Source organism: Haliaeetus albicilla, chromosome 7 (genome assembly GCF_947461875.1).
Source record: "Haliaeetus albicilla chromosome 7, bHalAlb1.1, whole genome shotgun sequence".
In the NCBI taxonomy this organism is placed as follows: Eukaryota; Metazoa; Chordata; class Aves; order Accipitriformes; family Accipitridae; genus Haliaeetus; species Haliaeetus albicilla.
In genome coordinates this window covers 38291165-38307065 of record NC_091489.1, presented here as the reverse complement: position 1 = coordinate 38307065, position 15901 = coordinate 38291165, and the positions used below count along the sequence as shown (strand labels likewise).

General features: G+C 42.7%; 1 protein-coding gene across 2 annotated transcripts in view; it reads right to left on the bottom strand.

The window, feature by feature from the left end:
• Positions 1-2752: 2752 nt before the first annotated feature.
• Positions 2753-15901, bottom strand: part of SLC24A3 (solute carrier family 24 member 3) — a 181514-nt gene continuing 168365 nt past the window's right edge. For both annotated transcript variants that reach the window (XM_069787790.1, XM_069787789.1), the window contains exons 16-17: positions 6567-6632; positions 2753-5534 (exon numbers count right to left, since the gene is read on the bottom strand). In XM_069787790.1, coding sequence (XP_069643891.1) covers positions 5385-5534; positions 6567-6632 — 216 coding nt within the window. In that variant the 3' untranslated portion in view covers positions 2753-5384. The remainder of the gene's footprint in view (positions 5535-6566; positions 6633-15901) is intronic.

The window sequence follows — 15901 nt, the reverse complement described above, 5'->3', positions numbered from 1 at the left end:
CACTTTGTTTTGGTGTGGAAGGTTTAAAACTTGTTCTGCAAGGCTATTAGAAAACGTACCATGATAAAGTAATTTTAACTATATAAATACATTACAAAATCTGTCGCTTTAAACAAATTGTGCTTTTTTTAGAAGCTTTCCTGAAATTAGATGTTTCTGCCCAAACTTGGATAACTTGGCCTAGATCTCAGGCTGTTTCAGGGTGGTGAACAATAGACTTCACAGCCAAATTATATCCCCTGGTGCACAATGAAACGAACTGCCATTTCTTCCCTCATTGCTTTCCTGTTTTCCAAAAGGCATGGATTTGTCCACACCTGAGACTGATTCTCGAGATTCAGCCAAACAAGTCAGAGCAGTTTGGGTGGAAGTAGATGCATTTGTGAAATATGCTTCAGATTTGAGGCCACTAAGTGCTAATAGAATATTCATGTAACTTCCCTTAAAGGTGCCTAGTTGTATTAATAGTTATTCATTTATCTATTCAGATAAGAAAATAAAAAGTTCATCTTTAAAAAACAAAGTGCAACGGTCCTTTTCAGGACTTACTGCTGCAAACATGTACACTGACCCTACAAAACAATCATTGTGGTTTTGCCATTGATTTCAATAGAGGTCAACTCGCACTCATGTCAGTGAATACTGAAAACTCTCTTCCTTTAACTTTAAGCTTGCATTATACTTGGTACACCCAGTCAACATACTCAAACTCTGCAGTTCCTTAAATTTGCAGTGAAGTGGCTGAAGTCTTCCAAATACTCAAACTTCCACCGCTTTCCTTAAAAACTTGGCTTTAAACTGATTCAGTTAAAGTTGTACAAACCTAATATGGACATTCTTACCTGGATTTAAGACTATTTTAGACTAACTTACAGCAGCTACTGATTAAGTGAAACTTCATGAATACAGGGCAGATTTAAATCCAGCTAAGCATGGTCCACTGAGATTAATTTTTAAAGTATATACTTAAACAAGTTTAAAACTCCAGTGGTGTAACTTTGAAATAGACAAACCTTACACTATTGCACCTCTGCGAGCTTTATTTGAAAGGATTAGGGCTTCCAAAAAATCTTGATATAAGAAACATTTGTTAATCAGCAGAAAGTTATGGTTTTCTAAAAAGTTATCCAACAATGGTCAATCTACATTTTATCTCACAAGTATTTATATGGTTATTTGGAAAAGGCATATAAAAATTCCTGACAGCAGGATATTAAATGTGACCCTTGGGTTGTTCCACCTACATTGAATGTTGTTCTTCTAAAACTAGACTGCTGTTCTACCTGATTTGTTTTGTCAAGAAAAAAGCCAGTCATGCATCTATCTGAATGTTAGGAATGAGCATTCTTTTTCACAAGCACTAATATCACAAATCCAAAGTATGCTTATCAATTAATTTCAATGACACGGCTGAGGACAGAAAGCTGAAAACAAAGCAGGCAAGTAGCATCACAGGAAAAACCCCCAAATTATCCCAGTGAAAGTCTCATCCCATGCACACATTTCAGGTTGGTGTTCCTAATGCAGAAACAATCTACTAAAAAGTGCAGTACATTAAAAAAACAGAAGGGGGGGGAGGGGAAAGCAAAAAGGAAAAAAAAAAAAGGCAAGTATAAAATTCACCTTTGGTAGGGACAAAAGCAGTTTTTCCAGCATGTCTTAAGACCTCCTCATATCATATCCTATCATTCTGCCTTTGAACCACTGTCAAAGGAAGACCATCCACATGTCTAGCAGAGTTGAAACGAGCAAGGGATCACATGTTTAAATCAAGTCAGTCAGAGCTGCAGTGAAGTGCTCTCCACTGAGGAAAAGGCTCTTTAATCTCTCTGAAATACTCATAAGGAATCATTTGAAACTGCTAGGAATGGAAACAAAAACAGTCGACTGGTCCAAAGACCAGAGCAGCCTCAGACATGAAGGTGACCCTTGCTTTCAGAAGAATAAAACCACAAACAAATCACAGTCATATTCAAAAAACCCAACCCAACCTGGCTTCACCTCTGGTTCCCCCCAACCCCCCGGCCTTTCCACAGCCCCTTTGTGCCTCAGGTCCCTGCTTCCCCCCAGGCAGCCACCCCCCAGCCACCCCTCCGAGCCCCAGCCCCACCATGCCCCGTCCCCATCCCGCCCTACACCCCCAGGGGCTCTGCCAGCCGAGGTGCCCGTGCAGGGCAGGGGGCAGATGCCCTCGACGGATGCCAGTCCCATGGCCCCGCACCTCAACAGTGGCCCACGTCTTGGGCAGCAACGGGCACTGCAGAGCTTCTCACTGGGAAACCGAAGCCAGGCGCTGGCTGTCCCCCTTTCAGAGCCAGCGACTTCCAGAATCCAGCGTCGGGAGGAGAGAACCCCTCAGACTCAGTCCTCTGCTTGGCTCAGTGAAGGAAAGCTATTAATATGCACTGCATTTGGATATAACTGTCTATGTGAGTTTTGGAGATGTTGTACAGGAAGGATGCTAAAAATTGCTCAAGTTTTTTGCTTTGGGGACTTTTCTACAGGCTTCGATTACGCTAACAAACTTGAGAGGCTCTCTCTTTTGGAGACAATAACAAGAGCGCACACATTCAGTAGGTCTATCCTGTTCCAAACCAGGTCTGCACCGGTTGATTTGGTTGCAAATTGTAAGCACATCTCACTGAAACTGTCAATATAGGAAGTGCTTATCAATTCATATATGGCACAGATAATGGCAGTTCAATGTACCTTTTGCTTCTGCTTAGAACAAACAACTTGCACAACACGCAAGTGTCAAAACAAGGTATTTCAGGTTTTACACACAATGCAAAGCTACGATATACTACAGTATTTAATGCACACCAATAGGAAAAGTTCCTAAAAAATACTCATGCAGTTTTTGTGCCACGGGATAGGTAATGGCTATTTCGTAGAAATAGATCCAACTGGCTCCATTGGAGCAGCAGTATAAATATTCAAAATAGAAGTAATAATAGGCCCTGATGTGAAACTTCTCTTTTTTTTTTATTTTTTTTTTTCCCTTCCCCAAATCTGTCCCTTCTGTCAGCAAGTAAACACTCTGCCTTGGAGCAACTGCATCTTGCTACGAGAGTATAGTGGTGTGTTTGTGGGGTGGATTTTAGTGAAGTGTGCCACGTTGTTGCTAACATTGTTTGATTTAAGGAAGTATTTTAGGCATTTTAGTGATTGTTATTATTATTAATCTCATTAACAACAACAGAAAAAGAAACAATAGCAACAAAAAAAACAACAGGAAGGTACAGTGGGCTTCCTAACGCAAGAGGACTTCCAGCAGGCATAGTTACGAGAAGGCTGCTCAAACAACAGGTTGCATAGCTCAACAAGTAGCAACACAATTGTTTTCCAGAATGAAAAACAATGATGCAGGCATGTCATTGACTCTCTATACTACCTGTCCCTGGACCCTTCCTTCTTCTTGCCAGGGATCCACAAGCACACTTTGTTCACCGAAGCCAGCGGTACACAGCTTTTTCTGCTGGGCTTTGACACGCACAGTGCAACAGCTGCCAGCGCCTCCACACATTTAGTGTAACAAAGAAAGAAAACCAGGTGCTGAGCTGAATGGAAACCACAGGGTGTAAATATTTTGATTTACAACATTTTCCCCAAAGAAAATTAAACCAAAAAATAACTTCCAAAAGTGCAAATGAAATAAAAATTGGCTTTCTGTCTGTGAATGGGGCTTTTTTTTTTTTTTTTTTGAGTTGGGAGTTTTTTTTCCTGCTATAGCTTAGTATTTGGGTTTTGTTTTTTTTTTTTCTCCTTTCTTTTATGTAGGGTTTGCTGTGCCTTTACTACCAATATTTGCCACTGTTTGAACCATAGACAAAAACATTCACCTAGCTGGTAGTATCTTAATACATTTCATAGTAGAACGTATACAAGAAAGAGGAAAAAACATACCAAATGAATCAGAAGTGATCAGTGCTTAAAGTAAATACAAGAGCCAGCACTGGCAAGAATCCACAGTATCAATACATACAAATGAAGCTGTGATGGTGTTTCTCATGGGGTGCAATCTACCTGGATATTAATACAGAAGTATACAAAATCTAGCAGGGATATTGGAACAATGAATAGCTAAACTTTCACAATAACTTAAGATCTGTGAGCGAGTCTGCATTGAAGATATTCCACATTTTAAAAAGTGCCATCTGTCTGTGTCTTCCTCCCTCCCAAAGGAAGGGTGATGAATCCACATGATCTGTTATCAGGTAGGTTCAACTGCTTAAGACGACAAATATCTGGCCAGGTCCAGTGTATTCTTTAAAGAGTGGCAAATTATGACTTCAGTAACTATGTCTGTGCAAAATATGCCTCTTTCCTTTTAAAGAAACCAGTGTCTGTAACTCATTTAGAAAAGTTCCAATACGTACTTATGTCCTTCTCAGAATGAATAAGACATGAACTATTGAATCCCCCCAAAACAAGAAATCTGATGAAGCAGAGAAAGTTCTGACCTTCCATTTCGACGTGCAGGCCTTTAAAAACCAAGACACCTCCTTGGTAGCCCTCCTGGGCTGGTGATCAAACTATTGCTTGGAAAAACCATAAACAACCTAGTAATAAAACTCCAACATTAGTAGTTAAATGGTAGCAGTGTTTACCCTTTGAATCCACATTGAATCCATGAGCATTCCTCATCACACCTGTACAAGATTCATTTTTTATGGTAAAAAGTCATCATCTGTTGCCTTGACAATCTTCTTTTAATACTCAGTAAATCCATTCATATGCCGAGTACCTTGAATTGTATTCCCATATTACACTGCCCTGTGACCTTTGGATCGTTACAGGAGACCCAGCACTCAGAAGGAGAAGCTGCAAGAGAGGACTTTGATCTCTGGCAATTAAAAAAACCCCCCAACAACAAAAAAACAAAACAAAAAACCCCCCAAAACAAAACTAATAAAAAAAAACAAAAACAAAAACAAAAACCAACCAAAAAAATTCCCATGATTCTCCTTGAAATTAGCCCCTGTATGATGTACCCTCTTCTGCATTGTAGCTATAGTCTTAAGTCATAAATTAGATTAGTCTTCCATCAAATAACTTAAAAAAAGAAGGAATTGTAGCAGACCAGTTTTACCTGGCTTGACGCCAGTTAGCAGCCAGTTCATCTAGAGTCCCAGTCACACTGTTCAAAAACTGAGCTAGGAAATCACATGAATGTTGAAAAAAATAATCTTCACATCGATGCAGGATTTTTCCAGGTTGTGGGGGGTCAGGGAGAGGGCAGACCTAGATGGGGCCACAGGTCCTATGAACAGTGAACAGGATATACATCACGACTTGGAGGTGCACCGCATTCAGGAGATGCCAGCCGTGGTTTGTATTGCACAGGTAAGAAGGAAGTTCCTCCTGACAGTCTGCCACCTGCATTAGTGATCCCTGCACATTGGCAAGTTCACAAAAGTGAAAACATTGAATTCTGTCATGATGGAGAAACACAGGAAGATGCCGTAAAGGGAAAGGCACACACACCCTAGCTTCTTATCCAGTTTCCATTTGTTCATGTGGACGCCAAAAACCTACAATAAACACAGAGTAAGCCACCACAGCAGGAACATTTTGAATAAAGTGGTAAATGCCCTTCTCAATTACAGGAGCATGAAGATGACTGTCCCCTTACTGATCATGGTCACCTGGAAGCAATCACAATACAAGTACTGCAACAAGTGAGCTGAAGACCACAGCTGAAGTAAATCAGAGTAGCCCCCTCACAGTCATGGAAGCCACACTGACTTGCATCACCTTGAGTCCTGGCCCAAGGACCTTAAGTTTCTGCAATGAATTTCATTTTGCCAAGAACAATCCCATTTAATTCAATCAGAAACATTTTCAAAGGCCAGATTCCTTTTTCTTCGCTCAAAATACTTCATGTGCCCCTCTGCATCTCAATCTAGAGCCACATAGTCTAAGGCTGGGCTTGACTTTGCTTAGTTTCCTTCCACACAAACTTCTTAAAAGACTGAAGTCTTGTGTACATGGGAATGGTGCTGGTATGCAATGCACAGGAGGACTCCCTATAGCAGCTGGTCTCATGATTTGGAAGATGTCACATAAATCCTCTCTATCATTTCTAGTCTGCTATGTTGGACTTGGACAGGTCAGGGAACGTGAGACACTGATTTCAATAGAAAAATTGTCATGTCCAGGCACTATTTGTTCTCATCTGCGTTGTGTTTCAGAAGGTTCCTAGAGAGGGCCAAAGCAAACTGTATATCATTTTGTCTACCTGTCCAACAGGAGAACGGATCTCATCATACATCAAGGGGATTCTGCTTCAACTCTAGCATGAAAAATAACTAACGATTACTAATGAATCTCCTGGGCTCCTCCCATAAAAACCATACAAATGAGAGCCATCTTGTGACAGTGATAGCTTCTGCAAAGTGCCAGGTTAAGGTCTTGGAAAGTTTACAATAGGAATGACAATTCCTATCCCGTAACAACAGGCTTTGCAACCACTATTACAGCTGGAGGTAAGAAAGGAATAGGTGAAGAAAACATCTATAAAAATCACTCTTTTGGAAATGAAGAATGAAAGACTATATACATACTGTGACAAAAACAGATGCCAGCAGGAGACCAACAGAATAGATAAGTCCTCTGCTGTTTAACCGAATCTGTAAAAGAAGGAAGTTTATAAAACCATGTCACAATTTCAAGCAACAGTATTTCTCTCTGCTGATAATTCTGTAATCCTAAACTGCTGAGTGGCTAAACACTGGCTTGCAAGCCATAATGACAAGTCAGACCATTACATCACAGACTATTTTGCCTACTCCCTATTGCCAAAGAATAAGTATTATTATTAGAGTAGCATCCTTAGGACCTCAGAGCATTTCAAACTGTTCCACCCTGACATGCGCTTTGTCATCCCTTATACTGTTACACCATGCAGTTTTCTTTTTGGCAATTAACTCCTATGTGAGTCCTGTAAAAACAAAGAGGGGAAAAGAAATTTTGCTTTCAGTCACCGTATTGGGTTTGTGTGGCAAGGTTTTGGTAGTGTGTGTGGGGGTTACAGGGGTGGCTTCTGTGAGAAGCTGCTAGAAGCTTCCCCTGTGTCCAACAGAGCCAATACCAGCCGGCTCTAAGATGGACCCGCCGCTGGCCAAGGCCGAGCCAATCAGCGATTGCACAGTGGTAGCACCTCTGTGATAACATATTTAAGAAGGAAAAAAAGTTGCTGGGACAGACAGAAACGGCAGCTGGAGAGAGGAGTGAGAACACATAAGAGAAACAACCCCGGAGACACCAAGGTCAGTGCAGAAGGAGGGGAGGAGATGCTCCAGGTGCCGGAGCAGAGATTCCCCTGCAGCCAGTGGGGAAGACCATGGTGAGGCAGGCTGTCCCCCTGCAGCCCATGGAGGTTGGAGCAGATCTCCACCCGCAGCCCATGGAGGACCCCAAGCCAGAGCAGGTAGGTTCCCGAAGGAGGCTGTGACCCCATGGGAAGCCCGCGCTGTAGCAGGCTCCTGGCAGGACCTGCAGATCTGTGGAGAGAGGAGCCCATGGAGCAGGTTTTCTGGCAGGACTTGTGACTCTGTGGGGGACACACGCTGGAGCAGTGTGCTCCTGAAGGACTGCACACCGCGGAAGACACCCATGCTGGAGCAGTTCGTGAAGAACTGCAGCCCGTGGGAAGGGCCCACGTTGGAGAAGTTCGTGGAGGACTGTCTCCCGTGGGTGGGACCCCATGCTGGAACTGGGGAAGAGTGTGATGAGTCCTGCCACTGAGGAGGATGAAGTGGCAGAAATAACGTGTGATGAACTGACCGTAAACCCCATTCCCCATCCCCCTGTGCTGCTGGGGGAGGGTAGGTAGAGAATCTGGGAGAGAAGTTGTGCCCAGGAAGAAGGGAGGGGTGGAGGGAAGGTGTTCTGAGATTTGGTTTTATTTCCCATTACCCTACTTCAGTTGATTGGTAATAAATTGAGTTAGTTTTCCCCAAGTTGAGTCTGTTTTGCCGGTGATGGTAATTGGTGAGTGATCTCTCCTGTCCTTATCTTGACCCATGAGCCCTTTGTTATGTTTTCTCTCCCCTGTCCAGCTGAGGAGGGGGAGTGATAGAATGGCTTTGGTGGGCACCTGGCATCCAGCCAGGGTCAACCCACCACAGTCACCAATTAATGCTTCACAGTGGGGGAAGATAAACAAGGACATACACAAACACATAATTTCTTCCCTACTCTTACTCATCTCGGTGAAGGAAACAAGTCAGTAATCTCACAGCCGGAACCTAAGCTGCTGAAAATCATCGGTATATCAAAGCACCATGGCACACTAGCACAGGCTGACCATTATTTAGCACTGAGGCAAATCAAGCAAAGAGACAATTTCTTGCCTGCAGGGCTGTGTAGAGATATCATCACTAAGGTACCCAGGCACATCACAGGTTCTGACGTAGCCGTCTCCATGGCAGAGCCACAACTACATCCACTGTGCAAGTGGAGAACTGAGATACAGGTCCTCAAAGCTGTGGAGCTATTTAACCGCCATTTTTAGAGGCTTTGGAGTCTAACCAAAGGCACTTGCTTGCATCTTTAAGCCCCAAATACATTTAAAAACATGATTTTATGACATAAACCTAAAGCTACATAGGAAGGCTACAGGGAGTAAAGCCACCTCTCCAATGCTGTTCCTCAGCTAGGATTGTGCTTCTCCTCAGTTCCCCATTCTTCTCTTGGGGAGCTTAATCATTGTTCCTTTGGGCATTTTTATATGAAGTTCTCAAACAGTTATCACCTGCAGTATCGTCAAGGGAGCACTCAGGTGGAGTGTCTCAAGGCATTTCTGGAGGGGCTACTGTGTGAGGGACACCTCCTCCTCAGGAAGGCTGGCTTCTCCAGGGAAGCAATAGGGAAGCTGCGGATTGGGTGTCATGGGTGACTGAACTGTAAATCTTTAGACCACCTAATATCAATTATTATCTTAAGGTCACTATAAGGTAACACAGTCCATTGTATTCCTCCCTGCACCTTCTATGCAATGAAACCCTACCTGAAGTTGAGTTTCAACTGACAGTCACAAAACTGTACTATTTAGTAATTGACTATTTAAGTTTCTTGGCAGAGATCAATCTTAGCAAGAAATTATGTACAAGTATTTTTGAAGGATGCTTTAGAAAAGGACATTGCTATTGTTTGTCTAGCAGACTTTGATTTTGTGCAGTGCAGGTATATTTTCAGTCACACCACTCTGCTGCTGAGGTCAAATAGCAAAACTAAATGCAGTGATCTTCCTTAAATGGGCTGGTATCCAATTCTTAATTGGTGAGCTTGTTCTACATTTGTATACAAAGAAAAGTAAAAACATTAGTTTTTACATTCCTGCAAATGATCTGCAGACAAGAAAATAGTTCCCAGAATGAAAATTCATCCACCTCAAACAACACATTTTTTTCCAACAGCTGGATTTATTTCTTGGTTTTTAAACTGTTTTTAGTCCAATAAACAATTCAAACTAAACTTCTATGGTACGACATTATTTTCTCAACTGTCAACACAGAAAATAATGGTACCTAGTGTATCACTGGCTGCTTTTCAGTGATCGCATTCTTCCAGTTAGACTATAAAGAAGCCCATTTGCAAGAGAAGTGGGTATTGCTAATTTGATGATAAGCAGCACTACAATTTCATGAATGCAAGACTGCTGAGGCACTTGTATCGTTTTGCATCACAGTCAGGAAAAACTTCTCACCCAAATATTGCTTCCATATCCAGAGTAATGACTTAGCTTCATTCCCCAAGGACAACTGAGGGGAGAGTCTGACTTCCAGAGTCAAGGAAAGGATTACCGGTTCTGACATTTTGCAAACCTGAGCCTGCAATGAACTCCATACACTCAGGATCCTCTATGCAAATCCATGTTGAAGACAAGGTCAAGCATGCTGCAAAAAGACAGTCCCGGAAGGATTTCTCTATTCTCCTGTACATGCTCAAGATTCAGCATGACAACACATTGCTCTACTTCTAATAAGCCATGATAAGCATGAATAGGTCTTGTACAGCTACTAGACACTGGAATTGTTATAGCGTTTGTACTCACAAGCATCCCACCAATTTGCAGAGCTCTGTTGCTGCCTGAGATTTACTGTTAACTTCATGTATGTTAAAATACTGGCTTAAACAAATGGCACATCTTCCTTCTTTACCGATTTTTGCCATCATAAAAAAGGCTACAGCCGTGATGATCATTTGTTCTTAAAGTTATTACAGGATTTCTTTAAGATATAAGCTGTAAGAGTATGTATGTACAGTGGGACCATTATATTCCTATGGCCATTATATGTAAAATACAATATTCTCACTAGACTGACTGTCCAAAGAAATGAAGGACGTGGACTGCTTCAGAGTGTGAAGGCCAATTTTGGGACTGTCTGCATAAGTGAAGGTGAAAAATGTAATGATCCCACTGTTAATGTAAACTGCAGGTTGTAAGTGGCAGACAGGAGGAAGTGTATTCTTGCAGCTATGGAAGAAGTCTCTAAGGCCACTGCAGCTTTTATTACCAGTCCTCAGCAAACCTCAAAGTTTTGCTGAAACAAGAGCTGGCTCTTGGGATGAGAGACAACATCAGGTTCTGACCCAGAAGACCTTTTTCTTTGATACCCTACAGTGTGTTTCCTGTTACACTAAGGAGCCAGGACAAGCTAATTTGGGGGCTCTGTGCACACATAACTGCTCCTGGTAGAGACAGACTTGTCCACTGTGCTTCGTTGACTTCCATGCGTCCACTCCTCTTCTCCTGCTTCCACTACTCTGAATGGTCCATACATGACACCTAACCTGGATTTCCATTTTAGTTAGTCTAAAATGCAAAAAACCCCTAAACTAACTTTGTGTAACTAAAATACAAATTTAAAGTCACCTTCCCTGCGACTCCAAATGAGCAGCAGTTGGCTAGGAAAGACAGATACTATTTTACAATAAATTTCTGTCTGGATTTTGGTCAGGAATTCTGTTTGACCAGTGCCAATATCCATAAAAACTGTCAGTATGAAATACATCAATCGGAAAGGAATCTACAGGAAAAGGAAGCAAATGAAGCAGCTGGAATTATTTTAGCATGGAAAATGTCTGAATTCAACCTAAAGTGCAGATGCTGCTTCTCAGTTACATCATTAGCCTCCATAAAACCCCCAGACATTTGGAAAGAAGACCATGCCAAAGGCCTCTGTGTCTAATTTGCTGAGGACAGTGCTTATAGAGATGTTTGGGGCTACTTTTTTTAGACTATCCGCGAGGCTCCTCTTTGGAGGCCATTCAGGGGAATAAAAGTTGTTATTAAGGATTATTCAAAACTAGAAAGTGTATGCTAATTATTTATGACAGCTTTATGAATGTAACAGTAACACACATCATGCTGATCCCACACGGGCAAAGCAAACGTGGCAACCCCTTCAGCAGCGTGAGCACCGATTTTGCCTTGCAGTGGTACTGCATTAAAACACTTGAGTTTCACTCCAGGTTGGCAGTTCTCAACTTGGGCTTAACTAGCAATGCTCCTGGCCTGGGATCTACTCCAGCTCCCACTGTTGTGCAAAGCAATTAGCTATTCATTAACCCAAATAACAAGAACTTTCCTTTACAAGGTTTGACTATTCCCATAAAAAGAAAGGATTTCCTGGGAGGGGTAAAAGGCTGTTTTCTAATGCAGTTTTCACTTTCCAGTGCTTTTTGCTCCAAAAAAAATTGGACCATTTGTTAGGGTCATCACCCGATACCTCACTCTGCCACAGGACAGCAGGATTAAAACCCTTCCATGTACATAGCAAAGGGTGGTTTCCTTGGGCGAGCTAATGCTAGCTGTGGAACGCACTTTGTCAGGAAGCTCATTTGGCTGAACTGGATACATATCACAGCTGGACTTTCTGGAAGAAAAAGTGCAATTCTGTGTAAAAACCTTGTTGGTGAGCTCAAAGCACTATAAAAGCTGTGCAGAATTCCAGATGTTTCCACTGTGGCTCAGGAGGTGATGCATGCATGGCATCTCCCTGCCATGCCACAGAGCAGGCATAAAAGGGACAGAAGAGGACAAAGACAACAGGTGAGAAGGGCTATAAAACAATGCAAAGCGAATGAAAAACGACAGACAGCTGGAACAAACTGACATTGATGTAAGCTGTCCTCAAAGCAGATTTGCCCTGGGATGGCTGAGAGGTAGATTCCATGGATGGGTGCTGCGTGTAATTCCAGATGGACTGGGCTTGCAGTATACATGCTGTGGAGTTACTCTATGTGGACACAAATAGGCCAATTAATATGGCTTGCTGTTTATGCACAGAGCAGCTCTGCACAGTGTGTACAGGGAGTCCAGCTGCATGTGATGCATTGCTTTCCTGGCATGTGCTGGACGTCTGACCTCACTAGACTTTCGCACATGTGGAGAATGGCATACGTTCAGGCACTGTGCCCAGGGTCTCTGGGTTATTCAAGACAGCCCTGGAGCAAGCTGATTTACACCTGTAAGAAACCTCCCTCATTGTAAATATAATTCCTGTTTAAGCCTGTTGCCCAGATACCTCTTACTGTAAAGGTTTCTTGGACTAATATAGCACTTTGAGATTCTTGCAGACTTTAGAGCTCACATTGAGAAGAGAATGAAAGCTGTCTGGGTTTGTTCAGGACCAAAATACAATGGTAGTCTAGTCTCTGAGGGGCATTTTTTGCTAGATATTCTCACTCCAACAAAGAAAGGTCTCCTCAGAGCTAGATGAAACTCACTGCCAAGCATCGGGGGGGCTGCAGCCTGAGGACTTGGAGACATGTTCTCCAGTAAACCTTGCACTGGTGGTATAAGGGGCTTCCAGCATCAGATAAGCCAGCAGCGACTTCCCTGACACACACGTCACGTTAGAGCACTCCCCATTTACCACAGCTGAGGGAGGTAGGCTTGAGCAAACAGCCCACATAGCTTGGGACATGAGCGCATATTCCCTTCTATCAAATCTGCTACTGGGCACTGAGGTATTTAATTCTTGCATTATGAGTAACCAGAGGACTGCTGCCAAAGCTCTTGGCTAGTCTATGCCTAGCTCTGGAAATAGTTCTCTGAAAACATAACGGAAACCCCCAAATAATAATGAAAACAAGAACGTTTAATTCTAGCTATTACTTATCTATCACCAACAGAGAGAACATACGGTTTCAAAGGAGACAGGTTCAGATTTGCTCTAAGTCTGCTGCAACTCTGCACAGTAGTACACTTACTGGTGCACAGCAGGGGTTGCTCATCAGAACAAAAAGGCAGCTATAACAGCTTCCTACTGTTTTATCCTACCTGCTAATGCTAAAGGTTCTCCTACAATCCCCTCCTGTTTGGCCCAGGTCTATGTTACAGCCATTCTGTCCACAGCAATGGCTAGAATCACAAAAGCCACACAAGCAGGTGTGCTTTTTTTAACTTTCTCTCGAGCTCTGGTAGCCTTTCAACATTTTCTAATCTAATACACACCTATCAATTTCAGAAAGTAATCACACAGAACCATGAATTGTTTTATACCATATTGTTCAGCGGTTCTGAGATAGTTAAACCCGAACTAGGCTGAATAGCCACTGTTCACTTATTTCTCATTTCTCTCATTTTAGTTCTCCACTTGCCTAAATGATCCTTTCTTTTTCTGCATTTGATTTTGGACTACCTGCTGCTGTTTCACACATTTCCCATAAGCCTACAGCTCCGGAAATAGTTTCAACTGACGAACTATTCCCACTTCTCCGATTATCACTGTAAGTCTGCCCTATTTCTTATTGTGACTTCTAACTGTGAGCACAGGAGCTCAGAAGACTCTGAAATTTGGTACAAAAGCTTGAGAAAAATGTGTCCTTGATCTGCCAAATTAGGGTAGAAATCATTCAAGCAGCCTTCTCATGAGACAAGTGCATTTCCTACAAAAGGCAATGGAATAGGTTTTCTCAGGGTATGTGACAATGTGTAAGTTCAGGTAAAACAAGGCTAGCAAAACATTCAAAACTCACAGTAAGGGAGGAGATAATTTCAGATTCTAGCAAAGAGCAGAAAAAGGGCCTCAGCTGGAGTCTTCTTAATTACAGAAGGAAAAGCTCAGTTCTCTGTTCGTTTAAGAATAGGAAATGCTTCTTACCCAGGAGAGAACTGTCTGCAGATGAAATACTCCCTCATACTGCAAGGAGGAAAAATCAACATTCCCAAACTCTCCTTTGAGGTTTGGCTTGTATGTAGCGGCTAAAGCAAGCCTGAAGAATGCTCTGTTTTGACTGATCACACATGAAAGGTTTGCAAGGTTCAAAATCTACTCTGTCTGAATTTGAACAGAGGCTGTCTCCCTGCTTCTTGTGTAGCAAATACAAAGATGCTGCCACCAGCTCCAGCTATTCCCATGCAGCTCCTGCAGGCAATAAGTAACCGAGGCTGAAGCTAAATAGCAGAGGAAAAACAATGGAAATAAAAGCAATTCCATTCTTCAGTTCTTTTCTGGAAGTTGCTGAAGGGAAAACACGGAGCTATTGCCAAAACCCAAACTAGTTTTGCTCCAGGGTCCAAAAATGAGAGAAATTACCTCATTCAGGAATATTAGAAGGACTCTGCTATGTTTCCAGTCCCTTGGCTGAAAAAGCTGCAGGTCCTCTGTTTGGGGATCCTTTTCCTGCAGTGTCGCTGCCCGGCAGTGGAAATTCTGTGTATATCCTGCATTCCCTACGTCTTGCCACGAGACAGCATTCTCAACAAACTGGAACTTCAGACATGTGCTGCACTCCTGCATGTTTCAATGGAATTTCCTTCTTGGAACTTTTTTGAGACTCCTAAGAAAGTATCCTTGGTTTGCTCTGTATCACACAATTCACTTTGCAGGGTGCACAGCCTGGAGTACGTAACATGGAGTGCTGCACATAGACACTCAAGGTATTAAGCAAGAAATGCAGGGGTTATGGTTGGAGAGAATTCCTGTATTGTTAGGAGCTTTGGAAGGGACCAGACACTTTTGGTCTACAGACTTTTGGTCTACTATAGTATAATCATCTCAGTCTCCCTGTCATGAAACCAGGGACCAAATGCAGTCAATACATGCAAACTATTCCAGGAAGCTCGAGGGACTAGTTAGTAGCTTCAGTGTGTACCTGCTGCTGTGCCCTTCCATAGGTTTTTGGGATCAGCAAATAAATTAATCCATTAATACCTGCCAAGCTGCATAATGCTGCTGTGGTGATAGCAGTACATCAGGCTGCAGATGCTAACGTGACAGCTGGAAAGAGTCTGGCACTTCAGAGCAGGAGGAGGAGTAACATGTACACAAGTGAAGGGTGATGCTGTGGGAAGCAGGGACCCCTGCAGACACTCAGAGTCACCACCCTGTTGCTATCCTCGACCTTAATGTTTGCCCTGATGACTGACAGATCCACTGAACCTATCCTCCCTCTTCCCTCAGAGGATTTAAGGTGGTCTATATGCAGATACCTGGGCCAGAATGGGGCAGGGAACAGGTACAAAGATGTTGGCTGTGAGGACATGAAGGCCAGCTTTGTCCTAGTGTCGTAAGATTCATCATAGTGCTTTGTAATGAAAACATTAAATAGCAAACTGGTCAGAGAGTAGCAAAGCAGTGACATTTGCCATCCTGATGCGTGTTTCTCGAGTGTCCACTTCCCTCTGGATTCTCCAATGTCTAACAAGGCTTGCACTGGCATTACTCCTTCTCTCTCTAGCTGCCTGTTTGCATGAAAGGAATGTAACATCTCTAAGACTTCTAACTTACTGCCAAATTTTGCTGAAACTAGCTAAAGTTATCAGGCAGAGGAGTGATGGATAGACATATGATTATACTCCCAAATGCTGATGTGAATAAATGAACCTGGCTGTTTATTCTTAGGCTAAAATTCCTGTTCTCTAAAACACTCCTGGCTGATGTCT